This window comes from Anas platyrhynchos, chromosome 3, assembly GCF_047663525.1.
Source record: "Anas platyrhynchos isolate ZD024472 breed Pekin duck chromosome 3, IASCAAS_PekinDuck_T2T, whole genome shotgun sequence".
In the NCBI taxonomy this organism is placed as follows: Eukaryota; Metazoa; Chordata; class Aves; order Anseriformes; family Anatidae; genus Anas; species Anas platyrhynchos.
Genome location: NC_092589.1, coordinates 115,559,310 through 115,580,788, shown reverse-complemented (window position 1 = coordinate 115,580,788; position 21,479 = coordinate 115,559,310). Strand labels below are relative to the sequence as shown.

Sequence of the window (21,479 nt, the reverse complement as noted above, 5' to 3'; positions counted from 1 at the left end):
CACCTCGCCTCACCTCCTCATCCCCTGCACACCCCACATCTCCCTACCCCATCCCACCTCACATCTCCTCACCTCACCCCGTATCTCCTCAACCCTATCCCACCCCACATCTCCTCAGCCCCATCCCACCTCACCCCAACATCCCCCCACCCTACATCTCCTCATCCCACATCTCCTCACCCCATCCCTCCCCACATCTTCTTACGCCCCCCACTCCCCGGGCTGTGGGGACGAAGATCTCCCCCTTTGCCTCGTCCCCACACGAGGCGCCCCCATCCCCATCTTCCCCCCCCCCCCCCCCCCCGCTCCCCATCGCCAGGCGGCGGAGGGCGGGCAGCGTCCCCAGAGAGAGGAGAGGGGGGGGACGGACACAAAGGAGGCGGGGCTAAGCGCCCTCCTCCCATCCTTATTGGCCACTCCTCCCGCCTGTTTAGAGGACGGGCGTTGCCGATTGGCTGTCGGCGTCCGCTGGCCGCCCGCCTTCTCCTCCACCTTCGCCTCAGCGGCGCGGGGCGGCCGCGGGCAGCAGCGGCAGCCGGAGGTGAAGAAGAGGAGGAGGAGGAGGAGAAGGGAGGAAGGGCGGCGGCCGAGGCCGAGCCAGCCTCAGCAGCAGGTAAGGACAGGGCAGGGCATGGCCGCTGCTGAGCCCTGAGGGGTTATGCAAGCGCCCTGCCCTCAGGGGGGCTCGCAGGGGACCCCCCATCTCCACAGGGGTCGTGCCCCCGAAATGGCGGCGGGGCGCGGAGCTGTGGGGGATCGCCTGGAAGCGCCCCCGACCCCCTCCTGTGGGCTGCTGGGCACGGGGGAGCGGCCCCTCGGGGGTCTCCTTGCCTCAGGGCTCTGCTGCCGACCTTAAAAAAGGGGTTGCGGCGTGTGGGGTTGGGATCCTCAGGGGATGGGGCGAGGGGAGGCGGTGCAGGAGGAGCCCCGCGTTGTGTCCCCCCCTTGGGAGCCGCTGAGGGGGGCTTGGGGTGAGATTTGGGGTGTGTGCGCTGCTTGGTCACCCCAAGGGGGGTGAAAACTTTGGCATGGAAAGGCAGAGCTGCTGCTGGGACCCTGCTTTGCCGGGATCCTTTATTCCGTGTCACGGGCAGGTGGAGGTGAGGGCTGTGGGGAGGTAAAACAATCACACAACATGCTGGCACCTCACATAAAATCATCACAAAACCTGCTGGCACCTCACATGAAACCATCACAGAACCTGCAGGTTGTCGCTTTTGGGAGCTGGTGACTCTTGTTTCCAGGAGCTGTGCAGAGGAGTCCTGTTCGTCAGCTTCTAGGAGGGAGTTTGGGGCTGTGCGAGCTGGTTTCTGCCCTCTTCCAAACCTCACAGCCCGTAGGCACGCTCGGGGGCTTTGCTCATCAGTTGTTTGCACTGAAGATCTCTGTCACTGCACTGTGACCTTAACTTTTAGTTTCGTGTCACTCACCTGCACCAGCAGAAATCCATTTCAAGGCACTGAGATTTTATCCCGAGCTCTACCAAAGCATTTTTTAGATATTTAGAATGATTTTACAGCCTGAATGGCTTTCCTATGGCTGTTCTGGAGAGCACTGCCTGTCAGAATTGCACCTTTCCCCGTGCTGGCTGCTTATGAGCTGAAGCGAGCGGCAGCTCCCATCCCGTGGGCAGCGCCCTGTGGAAGCAATCGCCCAGCCTTCATCACGCTGTGGCTGTCCTCACGGGGTCTGCCCTCTCCTATCGACTCTCTCCTGAGAGTTGAACACTGTGAACAGCTCTGGTCGCGTGCAGTCCTGGTACGTGTGGTTTCTTCCTTTTTCCTCGCAGCAGGGCAGGCTGGTTTGGGTAAGGAGTGGGGTATGTTGGTGGGGTTTGTGGTAGGAGCTAGAGAGCTGTCGAAGTGACCTCTGCGTGAGGTGCCAGGTCTGGCTGAAGGCCAGCGAGGCTGTAATGCCGTGTGCCCTTTTTAAAGCTGGCTCACTTTTAATAGAGTAGCTCGAGGGGCGAGTAAAGGTGATCGGAAAGCTTGTTCTTTGGCGTTTGCGTGGATTTTGCCCTTTGAATACATTAACAGTGCCGTGGAAACTCTTGTGTCTGATTAATCCTAGCCTAACTCCCTGACCTTAAATCACAAAATCTCTCCTGATGTTGGCTCCCTAGGTGTCACCTTCCCATTTTGGTACAGGGCTGGGGTCTTGACTTAGTAGGGCTCTTGTTCCCCCACGGCAGGGCATATGGGTTGCTTGGCAAGCCGGCACCCACTGAGCTCCTTTACTACATGTATGCAGATGCCCTGGCGTGGGAGGCACACCGGAGCCTTTTGAGCCACGTGCAGGTCTTGAACAGCTTGAGCTGGCCAGCCCTGCTTTAGATGAATAAAAGTGAATCGCCCCTTTGGATGCTAAAAGCCTCCAAAAATAGTTACAAAGGCTCAGCTAAATTTAATACGGCTCTAATGTCAATGGAAAGGATTAGAACATTTGGGATTTGTAACAGTTAGCATAAAAAAAAAAAAATCCTCTTCCTCATAACTCTGCCCCTTCTGTAACAGCAATAGTGGAGATGGGCACTGTTTTTGTGTGTTGCCACCCAAAAGGGAGCTAAAATGTGCCAGTAATTTGTGATGCTGTGCGGGGAGCCATCAGTGCCCAGGTGGGGGATGCAGGGGAGAAGCTTCGGGGAAGGGTGCCTGCAGTCTGTTGCTTTGTGACCTGCAGCAGTTCATTAGTGCTGTCTCACAAGGTCCCATTCTGCTCTCTAATTAAGTAAAATATCTCCATTTAAGTCCACGGGAGCGTTCTATAGTGACGAATTAGCAGCATGTGAAAATAATGCTAACCTCCAGCGTTCGTTTTGCAGAATGGAATGGAATTTCAGTAGGCTATTGCCAACTGAACTTCCCATTACACTCGTGTCTTCTCTGTGGGTCCAGCTGACTTCAACAGGCATTGCATCCATAAGCTAACACTAAGGAAACTGGTAACTCCTCTTCACTAACTCAACTGAATGCTTCAAGTAAGAAATTTTCTTTGTTTCATGAAAATCTTACTTGGGCAGCTTTCAGTTTATTTTTCTCCCATCTGTTAAAATTCCAGTAAAACTTGCTGATTTTTAGTGGGAGCACAGGCAGAATCCTTGCACTTTCCCTGGACCCTTCTTAAAAACAAACAAAACACAACTGCAAGTCTATTGTTTTGTTTTGTTTTTTTCTTCCAAATTGATTGTTTTTTTCCCAAATTTTCTCAATTCCTGTAGATTACTGTTTGCAGTCAGAACTCAATAATAGCTTTAGTTTATAGTGATTATATTTAAAGCTTCTATTTGTAACATTTTGTTTGCTTTATGCTATTTTTAGTCTTGTTGTTTGTCATGGCAAGCAGTGTTTAATAATAATAATAAAAGTAAAGTTTCCTAGCAATTTGAAGAGATACGTGCCTGTTTCTTGGTGTCCCCAAGGGATTCTTTAAAAAAAAACCACCTCTTAGGACAGGGAAATGGTCACTGAGGAAATTCATTTCCATAAATAAAGTGGATAAATCTATACGTGTGTGGTCACATTTAAGCAACTGGTCCTTTGAAACACGTTGGGATGTGGTGAAAACTTCATGGGCTTGATGTTTTGAGCTACTGTAAATGACAAGCTCTTGCACCCCATGATCAGAGGAGGAGAAGTGGGGAATAACTTCTGTCAGCACAAAGTGAAGCAGCCTGAATTGCACAGAAGTAACAAGGAGATGGCCCATAGGGTCTGGAAGGGGAGTGGCTCACGCAATTTCCAAAGGGTTAACAGAACTGCAGTTATTGGGATACTCTTATCCGTGCGGAGTATTTTCTGGTTTGAAGCTGTAGGGTCAAAACCGAACACAAAAGTGAGAAACAAGACTGAGGAACACGGATGGCATGCAGGTGAGCTTCGTTTGAAGGGGATACATTGAAGTGCTAAGCTATAAGCATTTCCTAAAGGCTGCGTGAACTTGGGTTCATTTTGTTTGTGTCCTGGTGTCTGGATTCTGTTGTGGCATTTACTTGTGTGGTCCCAGGTTGAGGTGTTGCTGACCAAATTTCTCATCGCTGTAGGTGCTGGACGATGCCTTAGCATTGCTGGATTGTTTATATGGCACTGCCATTTCTTTAAAATGCAGTATGACAACTTCTGGTCCCTTAAGCATTTGAAAAAAAAATCTTGAATTGTAGAGGGAGAAGCAAAACTCCTTACTTTTATAAAGTAAAATGAGTGGTGTTTACCCTTCGTGACTTGGATGACTTTCCAGGTTTTTGTGAAAATCTAAAAGGGACCACAAGGGAAAATTTGGCTTACTTTTTCAGAAGCCATGGAAAGGAGCTGGAAACGTCATCCAGTGATTGTACTATTGTTGCATATAGGATGACTCTTAATTGCGTTTATTTTATGTAGAGCAATCCAGTTCATGGAGTAAACACGAATTAGAATTAATTATTTTGGGGAATTTGAAATCTAAATTCTTTTGTTCTAAATTGGAATAATTGGAAAGAGTATTTTTGGCAGGACTTCTGAAGTGGCTGAGCAAACTCAGGGGAAAAAAAAAGCCTCGAAATAACACAGTAACAGCAAAATACTTGAGTTTTAAGGTTTTTGATAGACAGTGAAGGCTGTGTAGTTATGACTTGTATTATATATGTCTAAATTTATAAATAATACTGAAAAGGTGAGAATTCCCACTCATGACTAGCTGAGAATAACTTATGATATGGTGACCTATTATAAAGTTAAGGCAAAGCTGTGAAAACTCAGATCACAACTTCGTGAATGCTTGGAGTAGATTTGCTGCTGCAAAATACAATCCTAACCTTTGCTGTGACCTGCCCATTCCCAAACCTTGGTGGCCTCTTCTATTTCTGTTGCATTTTTTTATTTTTTTTTTCTTTCAGTTAACTTCCCAGTGGGTTTATTGGAGTTATAAAACCAAACTTTTTTCCTTAGGCGAAGTCAGTAAACTTTGTGTTTACTGTGCATGCTTGTGCCACGAAGCGGAGCAGGAGATGCTTTCCCCAGCACAAAAGGTGGCGGGGAGCTGTCTCTGCGCAGAGAGCAGCTGGTGTTGGAAGCGGGCAGCCTGAGGTGATGGATTGTGTTGCAGCTTTTGGCAGAAGTGCTAGTTTATCCAGTTGGAAACTGAATTTACAGCCCAAGGGTTTGAAGTGTGCCAGCAAATGCTGTTGATTGAAGGATGTTTGTCCTCCCTCATTATCATTGGGCTCAGGCTCATTGGCAGTTTATTTCTTTTGGGGAGCATTAGCGAGATTTCTCTATAATTGTGGTGCTACGCTTGATCCTGTGCAGTACCCTCCATGCTTTTCACAAACTTAGCTGTATGAAGCTACGCCGTGCACATGCTCTTAATTGTGCAGGACAGCAAATCTGTCTCGAGAACGGACTGAAAAGAGGAGTGAGCTTTCCTTTTGCTTACAGAGCTTCAGCAGAGCAAAGCTGCTGTCACACAGCGTGTTGGAAGAGTATTTGTTAGCTTGTAATCTCAGACCAACCGTGAAGCTGTATGTTGGAGAAGTGCCTGCTGTGCTGTGTACTTGTTTCCTTGTTATCAGCTCGGATGGAAAGGAACCTGAATGCTGCTGTAACTCCAACTTCACTGCTGTAACTCCAAATTCTCCTCTGTTTAGCAGCTTGCTAAACAAGTTGTAGCTTTGCTGAGTTCCTAACTTTATAATACGGCTCTCCCAGGAAAAAAAGCTGCTCAGTGAAGAAGCCTGGAGACTTCTGACTTCTGGCCATGTATTGAAATCCCTTACTTGTCTGCAAGCCCTAAGAGATTTGTCATGCATTGGGGATTAGGAACAGGATGCATGCAATTTGTTGGCAGCCATAAAGTCATCCTTAACGTGGCTGTCACACCTTGCAGTGAAACTGAAGATTATTCTTTAGCCTAAAAGTTAGATCTGTAGAACTAACTAGAACAGCCTAGGGAAAACAAATCAACGTGCTGTGTTGTGTCTGTTGCTGTACAAAGTCCCGTTCAGCCACCAGGTTCCTGTTTTGTCACATCCTAGGAGACTTCTGTGGACGTGAAACCTCACTCCTCCCGGTTGTTTCATCTCTTCCTCATCACTAGAAGGCCTGTTGGGTGTTAATTCATATGGGGAGTTTCTACAGCCCTCGAGTATCAGCTCCCATCCTCTTTATCCTCCTGAGTCTGTTGTGTAAGGTTGCTGTTGAAGCATCCCTCTGCTGAGTGGGCTCTTCCAGCTTAATGCTTGTGTCCGGGGGAAAAGGGGCTTGCCCAGTGTGACTGTAAGATACCCAGTGGCTTCGCTGACTGCAAGTAATTTGCCTGTTGGGAATTAAAGACCTTATGCTCATTAGGAGGTCTGCTTTCCACGTAAGTTGTATTTTGTAACATACAGAGCTCGAGGATTATTTTTGTAAACCTAAAAGCAATGAATGCAATCTTAGTCTGAGCTAGACGTGAGGCAAACAGACATAGATGTGACTGTGTTTGGAGTAGATGACCTGTTAATATTTCTTGCTAGAGTTGGGAAGTGTTCTGAACTTAAGTTTCTTCCCAAATAGTGGCTGCTGTTTCCTGAGAGCACTTCCCTGGGTGTGCTCCCACTGTCAGGCTGTGCTAGTGTTGGGCTGAGCTGGCAAAAATACCGGTGAGGATTTGAGAGCTGAAAACCTGTCCTCAGGGTGACACAGGACCAGAGGGAATTAACCTGAGGCTTTCCTAGTGCCCCAGCTTCCTTACAGTGCCGCATCCTTCTCTTGTTTTAAACCCCTCCCTCGTAAACTGCACGCACAGAATCAGGTCTAGGAAACTATTCTGTCTAAAGAAGCCCCATGGCTTGATTTTTTGGGACAGCAGTTGTGCAAACTGTAGTTGACCCAATACTTACAACTATTACTAGAGAGCAGCAAGCATGCAGTAGCACAAGGGCAGATCTGGAGCAGGTGAGCGTGCTGTGTTTATGTAACTCTAACCTCTTATGTTACGGGGTGAGAACAAAGCCACCGATTGCGTGTTGTTACTGCAAGAAACATCAGTAGGAGGGAGTTAATTATTCCTCTGCATTGCTTCCACTCGGCTTATGGGAGCTCTAGGGAGGTTATGGCTTGGAGCTGGTTTAGTACACCTGTACTAGAGGCTGGGCCAGTCACTGTAAATACCTGAATTTACGCTAATGAACATGCTGATGATTAATTGGACATTTTCATGCTTCCCTTGGCTGGTATGAAGTTTATTCCTGTACCAACAGTAGGGATGCTGTTTGATCTATGTGCCTGTTACTTCTCTACCCTTCAGTGTCTCTCAGAATGATTTTTCTACTCCGATGGATGTGGGGGTAAAGCCTCCAAAGATAGCAGGATTTTCCTAAAAAGCAATGAGAATTATCACTTGGGTGCACTCCTTGCTTACTTTGTTGTTTGCTTCCTAATGTCATTAGCAATTTCTCTGTTTGCATTTTAATGGGGATGGAAAAACAGGGTATGTTCTGTCCTTGAACTGCACCCAAAAACGAGCTTTTTTCTCCATAATGTGTCTTAGTTGTGCTGGTTTTCTTGATGCGTTTGTGTTAATGCTGCTTTTCAACAGGGTAATCTTTTATTCCTTTAAGCTGAAGCTTGGTGTCATTTTCAAAATGTGTTCTTCTCATCCAGTGCATTACACTTTTTCTCCAAGCTGCCTGCGAGCTCAGCAGCACCAGCCTGCCTTCCCAGGAACAAATGGGACTTTCTTAAACCCAAATCCAACACAGTGTTTCCTTACAGGGACTTCAGTCACGCCTCCTTTCTGGATGTGCTCAGCAGCTTGTGCTGATACTGTTAGGCCTTTCCCATGCCAGTAAGCGAGACAACAGCAAAGTCCCTCTCTAAGCCTTGGTGAAAGTGGAATATACTTGCTACAACTTAAGCCCCAAACTTAAAATCTCTATATTTGCGTATATACTATTTTAGAGTGTAACATAACCATGTCTCTCTTCTCCATGCTCCTAGGGATGAGGGGAGACTCCTACTTCTTTGGCATGAGAGGCCTCGGCCACTATGGCTGCATCCCGGAGGATGGAGGTCACTTCCTGCTCTACTCTATCAACAGTGACAATGACTTAAAGAGGTGTTTTACAGAAGAAGATTTCCATGAAATACTTGACTTCAACGATCTCCCGAATTCTCTCTTTGCTTGTAATGTTCACCAGTCTGTGTTTGAAAGCGAGGACAGTAAGGTACCGTGCCAGTTTCTGTACTTTCAGTAGAAGAGAAACATAGGACTTGTGTGATGTTTATGTTCAGTGCAGTATCAAGGGAGCAGAAATGAGTTGATTTGTCACATGCAAAGAAACTGGATTGCATATGAGTGTTTTTTTTTCAGGTGGGGAACACTGCTGTACTGTGATCTTTGTTGATTTCAAGAGCCTAAAAGCCTTTTTGCCAACTACAGTGAACAAAACTGTTTTTCTCCTGTTCAGGTTTGCAGAATACTGAGATGTGGGTGCGTGTCTCCATAGCGACTGTAGTCGCAGTCATGGTGGAGGTGGCAAAGTTAAACACATGAAAGCAGGTTCCTCTTGCTTGCTCGTCGCATACCGCTGCAACAGGAGGCTGCCTTACCTGTGTTTTCTCAAAGGTTTTAAGTTTTATCTTGCCTGGAAGACTTAAAATGAGTGCTAGTGGAACAAAGAAAAGAGGACCTGCATGAGAATATTTTCCAACTCTGCAATTAGTTTAAAAGAGAATGCCTGAAATGATATATTGCTGAATAAAATAAAAAATAAGAAATAGAAATAAGGATAAGAAAGTAAGAATAAGAAATAGCACAACAAAAAAAAAAAACCACCATGTTCTGCAGGATGCCTTTAGGTCATGTTTGTAAGCCTGGAATTCTTCCTGATGGAGGTGTCAGGAATATCAAACTGATAGTTTGGGGGCATTATTGTCTGATGAAGTTAGTCAGGGCTAATAATTAGGGGCACATCTGAAGCTAATTAACTTTTTTTTGTCCAGAATACTTAATTTGGACACAAGCAGGTGGCAGAGAGGGTGAGTTTCAGGTGGAACTGGCTGATAAAACTGCGGTTTTGCTGGGATGGATGCAAAGCCAGGAAGGATGAGAGACCTTTGTGATAGCAGGGAAATTACCACATGAAAGGAAAACAGAACAGGACTTGCAGGGAGGCAGGCTTTCTGTTAGAGATGCTGGAAGTGCTATTTGTTGGACTAGGCAAGTGCCATTGTTTGCAGTGTTTTGGTTTCTATTTTTAGACGCTTTTGTATTCCGTAGTGATGTCTTGGGTATGTTTGAATAATACAGATGAAAAGGGAGTAAAAGTAGAGGTGCAATCATTTTGTGTAGTGCTGTGATACTCATATATTAAAAAAAAAAAAAAAAAAGTACTGTGCTCTAAACAAAAAAAAACAGTACTTGGAACTGTCTTGGAAAACAGCACATCGTTTTATTCTGTTGCAGTCCTCTTGCTCATAAGCACCATACATTTACATTGTGCTATTTTGTGGAATTTAACAAACCAGTAAACATTTTCCACACTACTAAAGTTCATTATGCACATTTTAGAGGCTTGGGAATGCCTTCCTAGGTATTTCTGACTTTAAAAGGCTCTGAAAGTACACTTTCAAAGGAAGACAACAAAAGCCTGCCTAGAACTAGAGAATCTCTCTTCCCCCTGCAGAGATTCTATCCCCACACGCTTCTGAGCTTTCCCTCTTTTTGAGGGCTGTGTTCTGGCAGTGGCTTAGTTAGAAAATGGGATGGGAGATTATGTAAGTACGTGGGATGGCAATCCCCGTGGACTTGCAGGACATAAGGATTTGTCTTAAGAACAGCAGCTGGGTTGTGGAGGTGTCCCTTGTTCCCTGTCCGTAAACTGTCCGTCGGTGACGTGGATCGAAGAGCTCTGTTTGCAGGTAAGTAGTTACTGTGCTAAGTCTATATTTAGATGGGATTACCTCCAGGTTTCTCATTAAATACAAGGACCTGGGGAGCTGATTATGCCTTTTATTATTCCTGTAGAACACATACTTGCGTTCCCAGTTGATTTGTACTCATAATCCTTTCTATTATTAACTGTTGCTACAGGGTAAGGGCACACGTTGTCAAGTTAAGACGTTAAACATTTAAAAACCTCAAACAATCACAATTAATAAATACTGGTAACGATTACATTGTCAATTATGTATTGATCCAATGAATACACGGTGGTACAATATACTTCTACTGCTGTAGTTTGCTCTTTTAAAAGAATGTACTACGGTAATTATTAAATCTGCAGGAGATCTATTTTTTTTTACCCACTTTTCAGAAAGTAAAGTTTTTGCAGTAGCTTTGACTTTATATACTTGGAGAAAAATGGAGGTTTGATCGGTTCAGCAGTTGCAAGTTAGCTTGCAGAGAAACCTGTCGGTATGAGTGGTTATTTTGATTTGGTGTGTAAGCTTTGTTTATGCAGCGAGTTCGAAGATAGAAGCTTCTGAGCAGCAATATTAATGTAAAGGATTCACACTGACAGCTTTAACACTATGTTACCTGAAGTGTTACAGAAGCTGAGCTGTCAAATTGAAGCTTTTAACACTTACATAACCAAGCCAGACACTTGCTAAAATGTTCTAAAGTGAGTGCCTTAAATATTTTTGTGTTAATTTGAAGGCGTTTAACTACTATGTATCACATCCAGGGTAAATCCCAGTTTGTGCTTCGGACAGCCTTGAGGGAACTTGGCTGCACGTACACCTGCGCTGTGGATAAGCCGATTTGCTTCCTCTGCCCTTAGTGTGTCCTGTGTGAGGTGCACCCTTCCAGCAATGCCTCACAGTCCTACAGTGCTTGGTAGGAAGCCTCTGTCCTGCCCGTGCACGGGGATGCTGGCAGCTAAAGGCACCTTCTTCCTCTGACCACGAGGAGTTCTCCCAGCAGTGTCAGGCCAGGCTTGAGTGTTCTCCTTGTTGGCATCCTCAGGTCTCTTCATGGACACAGGGACTATTTTAAACATGTATTCGTGGCCAAAAAAGTCTCCACTAGGGTCAGGGCAGTGCCTCAGACAGCTGTATTGGTGATATGGGTGTCTGAGGGTTTACACGGGCTGGTGTAGCAGCTTCAGTGCACTGACAGCTCCCTACGACTGAGGGGAGGCTGTTATTTTTTTTATTTATCCACACAAACACCTTGCTGCTTCTTAAAGAAAGTCAAATTGTACGTTCTTCACAATGTGATTGGAAAATGCTGTGCTTTTCAGGTAGGTTTTAAGGCAAAATAAAGGTTTGGAGAATGAAATTAACAGGGCTTTTGCAAAGCTGGGAGCAAATGTGTCTGTGTCCCCGTCGTTGTCTTGTATTCTTTATTTGTTTTGGCATATAACCAGTTAATGGAAGGGGTGGGATTTTGTTTATTTTGGAGCTCACAGCACTGCCCTACTTGGGTCACAGAAGTCTTATTTTTAAAGAAATTAAAAATAAAATTACTCGTAAGTCCTGGGATTTGTCACATGTCTCTAGGGGGGAAAAACTGGTGGGACTCCTTCTGTTAGCAAGGTATGGCGAAATTGAGACTTATTTTTGGCTGACAGAGGGACTGCTGGGGGGGTGCTGCTCCTTTTATCTTTCCAGATAAAGCAGTCCTGAAAAGCCAAAGGGCAGGGCTCTGCTCCTGAGGGTGGAAACACGTTCATTTAACAGTTAATTGCTACATGCAGCCCTCCGGCTTTCCAGATAATAACAAAAGCACAGCGAAAGTGTTAAATGTACATCACCCTGCTGTAAAACCGTCCTTCTGTAACTTCGGTACTGTGGCTGTAACCTCCTCTGGGCTGAAAGCGGTAAGCACGCTGTCAAAGTGAGGCATCTGCAGCTCTGTAAGATGCTCTAATGCCTTGGGAGATGCTTACTCAAAAATGTCACTATCAGAATATGCTTACACAAGGGAAAGGCACATTTCCTCGGGTTGTTTAGAGGCTGCAAGCTCTTCTTTTCTCGCTGTTCTGATTCAAGGTGGAAGCAGCGCCTCACTAAAGCCAAGAGTAATTCAGATAAAGAATGATTAATCAGTTTCCAAGCAACTTAGTTATGGTGGAGCTGCCTAGGAAATGAGAGCCGAAGTCCATCAAATGCTTTGTCTTGCCAATTTAATTAAAATCAATAGGAGACATCATTACTATTATTATTATTTTTCCACATTTAAAAAAAAAAAAAAAAAAAACAAAACACAAAACAACGTGACCAAATGTGCCCAGTTCTGGGCTCCCCACTGTGAGAGAGACATGGGCTTACCATGGGGAGCCCAGCAACTGGCAGCTAAGATGGTAAAGGGATGGGAGCACCTCTCCCACGCGGAGATGCTGAGAGCTCGGACTCTGCATGAGCAGAGGAGGCTCTGGGGGAGCTCCCCCATGGCCGTCAGTACCCGCAGGGAGGTGCAGAGAGGCTGGAGCCGGGCTCTGCTCAGCGGTGCCCAGGGCCAGGCCCAGAGGCGCCGGGCCCAGCCTGGAGCCCCGGCGGCTCCCCCTGCGCCTCAGGCAGCACTGCTGGGCCCAGGGGTGCCGGAGCCCTGGCACAGGCTGCCCTGAGAGGGGCCGGGGGCTGCTCCTGGGAGAGCTCCCTGAGCCCAGGGATGTGGGGCTGGGCACCCTGCTCTGGCAGTGGGGGACAGGGGCACCCAGGGGTGCTCCCAGCCTCAGCCATGCTGTGATGCTGTGTGTTGAAGCAATGAGCTCTCGTGCCTTTATTCTCCTGATGAGATGGGTCCTGATGGGATGGGTCGGTGTGGTAATGCACAGCTGGGGAGTGAAGGTGATACAAATGCATTTCCTGAACTGTGAGCTTAATGGAGAGGGGGGAAAGGGAGTAGAAAAGTCAAACTAAGTCAATGAAAACAGTAGTCCTGCTTTAGTGGAATTAGAAAAGCAGCTAGTGTTTTCATGAGAGATTCTTTCCTATTACAACCTTACTGACATCTATTGGATGACTTCCTGATTTTCCTACAGCAGCCTGCATTAGACTCCCTTTGATTTCACTTTAGCTTATTGAGCCCAGGCCTTGAAGAGGATTTCAGGTTATCTCAAGTGAGTGCTGGAAAATGTGTCAGAGGACGATGCTTTACGAGATCTCTGGCCTTACTCGGGGAGTTTTGTTCCTCTGTTCTTGCATTCAGCTTTCTCAACCAAGCAGATCTTCGTGCTGCTACGGCTGTTTACAGCGCAGTAAAAGGCGTTGGACAGCTCAGTGGCCTGCTGTGTTGTCTTTAACTTTTATGTGTTACTCCTGGAACAGAAACTTCCTCCCGATGCTTGCTGACTCTTCTCACACACAGTGAAATGGCTCTGCCTGCTCAGTGCTCCTTCTAAACAAAGTGGAGCCGGCGTGTCTGCTGCCATGCGTGAGATGTTTCTTTGGTTCCCTCTTCCTGCAGGCTAATTTGGGATGATGCTGTCGGAGGCAGGCTTTGTTTCTGCAGGGGGAGACCTGCTCCTCTGGCCTTCGCTTTTAAAATCTAGCTTGTGAAGTCAGAACCTCTTTGGCCATATTACATCACTGAAGCCTCTAGGTGTTGAGTCATCATTATATTTGGAGGGTGGCACGCTTCTTTTTATTCTAACATTAGTGTTCAGCCCGGCCCCAGTGGAAAGTCACCCTAGCAAGATAAAGTCACCGCTCCAAGGCTGGAATGGAATGCAGCCTTTGTCCTGCCTTCCTGGTACACTTGCTGTTGCTTTGTTTTACTTTCAGTTTTCCTACCTTTTAAGGTGGCTGTCTGCTGATACGATAGTGTTATCAGAAGCTGCCACTTGATGCAGGCTGGGGCTTGTGCTGTGGAATCTTGACTTCATTTTGTCCTGCTTTGGACAGGGGACGAGTGTTACTCCCTATCATTCTGTTTAAAAAAAAAAAAAAACCAACAAAAAAAAACCTCTTTAACATACACTATACGTGCACCCAGTAATAATAAAAATAAACACAGCCTGCACCGAAAGGCTGCAGAAGCAGTGTCCTTCCTGACTCAGAGCTGCCCTCTAGGAATCGTGTCTTCGTCCCTTCTCTAGCAGGTGGTTTGCAGATATCTAAGAGCAATTTTTTCTTTTTCTGATGTGATCACAGAAGCTGTGATCGATGGGTCCCTCTTGGAGCCACATTGAATCTGACATGGGGCAGCTGCTGGGCTCTGCTCACAGAGACCACCCCTGCAGCCCACCGCTACCAGGCCCTTGCCACCCAAACCCAGTGCATTGAAAGTACCTTGGAGTACCTGTGGGGTGCTGCTCTTGCTCTGGGAAGTGTGCAGAATGAAACAACTCATTTCCAGTAGCATTTGTCGCTTACAGTGTATAATTCACCTAATTCATCTCAAATCCTTCCTCTGTGATCCATAGCTGTGCGTTACGGTATTTCAGCTAACAAGATCTACGAGCTTTTTTGTTCTGCAGCTGAGGTCCCACCTAATTTATGTGCTGGAGTGACAGTCTTCAATCATTCACCCCCGTGATAAAAGTTCTTTCCTCAGTGTGACTGAATCGGTGTTTGTCATTTGTAAATCTTCCTTGGTTAACTTTTTGGGGTGCAGCTGCTGGACCTTTTAGTCAGTTAGTGACTGTTGGAAGGGGATCCTGGTGTAACAGCTCCTGGGTGCACCTCTTGTTTCTGTGCTTTACTCTCAGCTCAGTAGCGAGTGCTGTCGGGAAGCTCAGCTGATGTGGGGGTGGATGTTCTCTGCCCTATGAACCATCTGAACTGGACTGCTGCTAAGATCCCAAAGCTGTCCTGTACCCCCTAGGGCCACAGAACCACAGCAAGAGCAAGGAGCTGAGGTTTTACCAGAGAAAGGGCAGCAGGGAAGTTGGCATTTGGGGATCTAAGACATGTTCATTCTAATTCGGGGGAAGAAAATGAATTAATTGCTCTGATCAGCGTGCCTTGCTTATTCAGTATTTTCACGTTTATTTATAAGGATGTTATTTAAAGCTGCTCTTATTGCTGTTCATAAGACAACTTGCTGAAGGTACTAAAGGAGCTCTTACATATTTATACACGTATATAGGGTCTGACACCAGCCTTTGAAGGGATCTGCAGAATTTCTAATGGAGCTGTAAGGAGTCATCAGCCTGGTCTGGTTTGGGCATTCCTTCCACTTCCTTCCCTCTCAGGTGGGTCTCCTCATATAGGCTTCAGCACTTCTGTTTTTTCTGGAGCACTGCATCAGCTTCCTGATTTGGTAGCCCTCAAAGAAGCACGAAGGCCACACTGAGACTGCCTGGGTACAGCAGCGTGGTCAGGCTGAATCTGGGCATGTGCTCTGTTCTTCTCATGGCAGCAGAAGGTATATTTGGCCAAAACTATTCCGTTGACATCCAGGAATTAGCAAGCTCCAAATATTCCCCAATTCAATGAATGTTTAATTCCTACTCCCAGAAATGTTCTATTAAAAATAAACGAATAAAATACAAGCCGTGAGTATTTCTGGACCCAAAATGCCTGTAATGTGGATGCTGTCGAGCAATTCAGCTCGTGCTTGGGGTTATTTTCCCATCTGTGCTCAGGGTGCCTGGGAGCAGAAATGCCCTTGCTTCAATGGGAGAACGTGCCTGGCACCAGCCCAAGTGGGCCGAAGGTAGGACCCTATTTGCTGCTGTTGAAATCTGGAGCAGTGTTTCAAAGCATCTAGCTATACTGGTTGTTTGTAAATCACTAAAATAAACTGATTAATGTTCTTTCCAGAGCACGTAATATGGCGGCTGCTGTCTGCTTTTTAAATTTGGAAACGTACTTTTCTCCTTAAAAGCAGCTATGGAAAAATTCTTCTAGTATCAGCTTTTTGTGGTCATGCTCTACCCTGCAGCCTAGAGGGTTATCTCAAGAAACCAGGGGGGTGGGTGGGAAATCTTTCATGGGAAAGGACCATTCAGGGGACTTTTTAATAATAATAATATTAATAAAAATTCTGAATATTTTAGAGGATAATGAGACACGTTCAGGTAGCCGTTGGTAAATTCATGCTAAGGGTTAGGAGGACCTGCTGTTGTGTCATGAGAAAACGTGGGGCTGTGAGAGCCACGGGGAGTTGCAAGGTCTCATCTGTAAGGCAGTAAAGAATTGTTCCCATTTTAACTACCCCTTTCACTCACACGATGGACACTATAGGATAAACCATGGGTAGGTCTGATCCAGACATCCCTAAACACCGAACAAATGTAGATTAAGATTCCACTCTGCAGTTGTCTGTCTCCTCTAATAGGTTGAACTAAATTCCTGCACTCAGATGCCTTTTGATCTCTGAGGAAGCCAGGGTCTGGCCTGGAGCAGCGAGGCCAGTGTGCCTTCCTCTTACCCTGCTGCCAGCAATGGCCAGGACGGGAGTTCAGCCAAGGACGTCGGCTGACAGAGAAGGTTTTTGTGTAGGTTTTTTATTCCTTCTGATTATCCCGTGCAAAAACATCTGAGATGTTGTGTGTACATGGAATTCAGTCTCTTTTCCTCAGGATTATAACAGGATGCGTTGCTTACTGGGATCAAGAGCAAGAAAACTTAGGAGCGATCTCTCCATGTGATTTTTATGTTATTTCATATTTGCCAGGTTTGAGAGGGTTTGATATATTATATAACTGGTGCTATTCTTGACCAGTTTTACTCCTATTTTTTTTTTTCTTTCTGAGGTGCAGCATGTTTCTTGTAAAGCCAGGAAGCTGGATGCCAAGCTGCACTTGGTGCAGTAAAACAGCAATAACTTCCACAGGAACATCCTTGCATCTAATTGAAATTTGTGTTGGCACAATGCATGGTAAAGAACCGAGTCAACTTTTCTGGTATCTACTGATACAAGCAAGAGCTGCGTCTTTCAAGGAAAAAGCTGCCTTGCTGTAGTTTATAGTAAATTCCTTGGTTTGTCCCACTAACCAGGTCCTAACCACTGATGCCTGATGATAATAATAATAAAAAAGCAATTTTGCCTCTCTCCCTCTAGGAAACTGTCATTTTAAAGTCAACAAAAACCTGTTTATCTAGCTGATAGTAATCAAAAAGTGCAGTAAAGCCACCCTAATGTGGTTAGGGCAGCAGCTGTTCCTTATTTTAATGCCATCAGAGGGTCTAATCCATCCACAAGTTCGGATATCAGTTTTCTGGCCCAAGGAAAAGGCTTTTAAATGAAGGTCAGCCTTTATTACCAATGCACGAAGATATTGCATTCAAAGAAGCTATGTTCTGGCTTAATCACATTCAAAATAGTAAATTTACAATTCTAATTACTGGTTACTTAAGGGAATTTCTCAAATGTTTCATACAAAATAAATGTTAAGAACACCGCACCAGAGGTTGTTTAATAAATCAAATAATGCTTAACAGGGGTTGAAAAAAAAACATGCCTGAAAGGCAATGTAGTCTTGAAAAATTAGAGAGATTCTAGAAGGTGAATTCGGGTAATGCAAGGTGCAGAAGAGAGCCAGCAGCTTTCAGACTGCAGTGTTGCCTGAGACAAATTTCAAAGACAAATTTCACAACAGTCAGAGCAGAGAGGTGAGAGATCAAATTCCGAGTTGAATCAAGGTGAAAGGAATGCTCAATTACTTCTGTGCATTTCAAAATGTGTCTCCTGTGCCAGATCACTTCATGTTTCTTTCAGGTTGCTGGAAGTTAGAGTGTTCGCTGCCTTAGTGCGGGGATTTCTCTGTGGCTCTTCTCAGATCAGATCCTCAGGCAGTGTGAACTGTAACAGATCCGCTGATAAGCTGCACCGTCCTGTCAGCTGAGGATTTTGTTCCACTTCTCAGTTTCCTGTGCAGTATGAGTGCATGAGTGGTGTTAAAAATGAAGCATCTTGCACTTTTTTATTGTCTTGCTTTAAGGTGATCACTTTTAACGACATTGGTTCATTTGCTATAATTTGATTGCATTTTATAGACACTTTACCCTGCCTGGATTACGTGACTTCTGTAGTGGGCTTTGAAACTTAATACAGAAGCAGAGGCGTTGCAGATGTGGTAGCTGCAACGTGTACGTCTCTGAGGGATGAGAGAAACCTTTTCCATGCAATAGAGACTAATGAGCTGGAAGTTTAGATGACAGTAGGATGGGAAAAAGAAATTACGATATCCCTGGAAATAGAGTAATGAAGGCATCTATTACATAGCAGCAGGGTGGATTCGACTCGGGGTATGTGTTGTTTCTTAATTGACTTTGCAATTAGCCTAAAAAGCATAGAGATTGTCAGACCGCTTCACGCGATCATTTAGAATTTTTGCATTTAATGTTCTTGTAAGTAATGTTATGGAGAAGTGTGATAGTTTCTCCTGCCTTTTGAGTGGCTTTTGAGGGAAGAACAAAACCAATAAACCTCAGAAGATGCTGAGGAAGTAAAGTGCAAGCCCCTTTCTGAATGGGAGTTGGCCCTGTTTCTAAGGCATTTAATTTGGGACCAGAGTTGTGTGTGCCATGGTGTCAGGCAATACGTGTCCATTCTGTCTTCATTCTTCATGAGTCTTTGAAACACTGATGGTGTGTCCCTGTAGTATCCATGACTAAAATGCAGTCAGCTTGCTCAGAGGCTCAGCTACCTGTTCCTTTCACATCAACTTTGGTGGTATTTCACATGGTTTAAATAGTGTTACATCATGCCGTAGGGCTATCTGCATCAGGCTTCTGCCTGTTTGGAAACAAATGTGATTTTTGTTTGGTTTTCCCGTTCATGGGACTTCATACACAAACTGAGAGCCTTGCCAGAGCGCAGGCACTTGTCCTGAGGCTAGCTCCAGTGTCATTTCAAATGCACTTAATGTACTCCAGCAAGTGTTGCTTTCTTTAGGCACTGGCTATTTTCACTTTCTTTCCTTTACAAAGCTTTCAGGTGCATTCTCCTAAGAACCTGTGCTTAACAAGCAAAGAGAAAATTTGGATCACAGTGGTACATGCTCATGTAAGTAACTTCCAGACCCGTTCTGGGGGCCCATTCATACCCACTAGTGATCCAGTTGCTCCAAATAAACGTGAGTGGCTGCTTCTCACCATCTGACTTAAAGGCTTTGGTCATGGACAGTTCCAAATTCCTTTAATGTCTGCTGCTGATGACAGAAACAGCGGAAATACATCACCGGAGCAATGTTCTGCTGTCCTTATTCTTGTCTCCTGTAAATCCCCTTATCTCTTACAAATCTTCCTTGTTTCTACAGCCAGTTCACTTCAGGTATTGCTTAAACGTAGTGCCTGCTCTACCTGCTGTGTGTGCTGTGGTGTAGCTGCTTCTGATACAAGGACTCTCATTGCTCCTGCTCCTCTTGCAGTTAGAGGGAGAAACACGTACCATGGATAATTATATAAGTGTTTCTGAGGAGGGAGATCTCTCTTCCTTTAGCTTATTTCAGTTTCAAATAATTTAAATAAAGCTTAGAGCTTCTCGTAAGTCTTTCCCAAAGAAATGGTTATATCAATTACTGATGGTCTTAATCTATCACTCTTGCAGTTTTATAACTGAGTGTTCTTTTTTCTGACCCCTTGCTGTTTTATGACTTAAATATAACCGATGCGCTGAGTCCTGTGTATGTGTTCAAGCTGAGAAGTTTTTGTGGAGGTAACTGCCCCTGAAGCACAGTTCAGATGATCTGTTTAAAATCTTACTGCACTACAGTCTGGCTGTTCCAAACAGAACGATCTGATTGACACACAGTGGCAATGAAAGCAACCGTTTAAAATAGCTTGTGCAAACTGTTTGTCTGCCTTGGATGCATCTAATTCAGGTCTGAGAATCAAATCCTTATCTGGTACTTGTGGGAAACTTCAGCCAGAGATTCCTTACCAGTACCTTTTCTGAATGTAGTACAAAATGAGATTTTCCTGCGAAACTTAAATTCCCAGAATATTCCTGTATGTTCCTGCCCATTCCTCCCCCCTAGCAGACTCTTGCACAGATCTGCACGTGGAATGAGAAGCATTTCTCCATGAAGAACAGAGCACAGCTACTTTCTGGCAGTGTATCTGACAGGGAGCACAGGCTGAACACAGACATCAGCAGCCACTGGAGCCTCAGAATTCCTCCTAAGCTGAACATCATGTGAGGAGAGTGACTGTTGTGGGATTTTCTGCTGCTTATATGTACTGCAAATAAGCAGTATGCAGTTTCTGGCTAGGCTGATCTCCTTGAAGTATTTAGTAGCTACTTTGCTTTTCCTTCCACTCTATTAGCAGTTACTGCCCTCCCTACTTATTTTGCTTTTGAAGGACCTTCAGCTATCCTTTATCTACTTTGTTGTAGCATATAGACTGCTGTTACCCCCAGGCCTCTAAAACATGGGTTGCTTTGGTATCCCATGACACTGATTTTTTTTTTTTTTTTTAGGTAAAACTTCAGATTCTGGTTAATACCTTTTCTTTTCAGCTTTGTGGTGCACCTGAATGTCATTTATGCTGTTCTGTTCTTTTTGCAGTCGTATCTTAGGCATGTGGAATAAGGTTAGGGGAGAAGATTTGAACATAGGATTTTCACACAGGCCCATTGTGCCTAAAAAACAAGAAACACCAAAATTATGGAATTCAGGATGAATATTATGAATGTGAAAGGCACTGTTGCACTTCTTCCTTCTGATCTCTACTTGCAGCCATTCACCTTGATAGCGCAGTTAATCTACATAGTTATAAATTAAGATTATTCATATGGTATAAAGGAAAATCTGACTGGGGCAAAACCAAAGCAAAACAAAAACAAACAAAAAAAGCTGTCTATGAATGCTTAGTGCTGTGAGAGCTGAAGGACATCAGCAGATGTGTGCTCTGCTCTGACGGAGTGCCAGGGGTGCCATCTGCTGTCTCCTGCTTGTACCGCATGGCTCTTCAGCTCTGCAAAGGAGGGAAGGTAAAAATAAAGATACCACAGGCTAGTTTAAGGCATAGAGGATTAAATACCTTGCTACTTGAGTATCAAATAAAAAATATGTTTTAATCCTTGCTGGTTTTGTGCAATACAAATGGCAGTGTTCACCCTAAATACATTTCAGCCTTTGAAAATTACTTTACAGGGTAATTTTTTATTATCATCATGGTTCTTTTGCAGTGTGTTCCTCCTGGTTAATGGAGATTCAAATTTTGCAGTGCATTGCGGTTTGTTATCTGAGCTCAGCTTCTAGCAGTGCACCTTTTTTATCTTGCTTATCAACTTTTTCGCATATTTCTGAACTGTTTCCTTACTCCACTTGCTAGATTTCATCTGTAATTTCCTGTGTATAGCTAGGAAGTGAAACAGTGAAATTATTTATTGTGCTTGCTTGTAAACCTGGTAAAACAGATTCTATTTTTCAAGGGAAAAATAGCAGCAGTGCTACAAGGTAAGGCTGTGTAAATAGCTGACTATATCTGATTTAGTAATAAAACGGAGAGAAGGGGCAAACTTGACAAGTACAATTTAACTAGACACTAGAGTAGTTTATGGCATATTCATTAGATCAGTTCTAAAGGGGAAAATCTGTTCTGTCTTCCTTGTCATAGTTTTCTTTAAAGTCTAAATTGATGTATTACTTTGGGTCGCTCAAGTGAATGTCAGTAAGTCTC

At 44.8% G+C, this 21,479-nt stretch overlaps 1 protein-coding gene across 2 annotated transcripts in view; it reads left to right on the top strand.

The window, feature by feature from the left end:
* The first annotated feature begins 452 nt into the window (after positions 1–452).
* The window catches only part of RCAN2 (regulator of calcineurin 2), a 78,632-nt gene continuing 57,605 nt past the window's right edge, over positions 453–21,479 (top strand). Inside the window, exons 1-2 of one of the 2 annotated variants that reach the window (XM_005030419.6) lie at positions 453–613; positions 7,953–8,179. In XM_005030419.6, the coding sequence (XP_005030476.4) occupies positions 7,955–8,179 (225 nt within the window). In that variant the 5' untranslated portion in view covers positions 453–613; positions 7,953–7,954. Of the gene's footprint in view, positions 614–3,717; positions 3,869–7,952; positions 8,180–21,479 lie in introns of those variants that run through there. The other variant, XM_021279161.4, reaches the window with a different exon arrangement.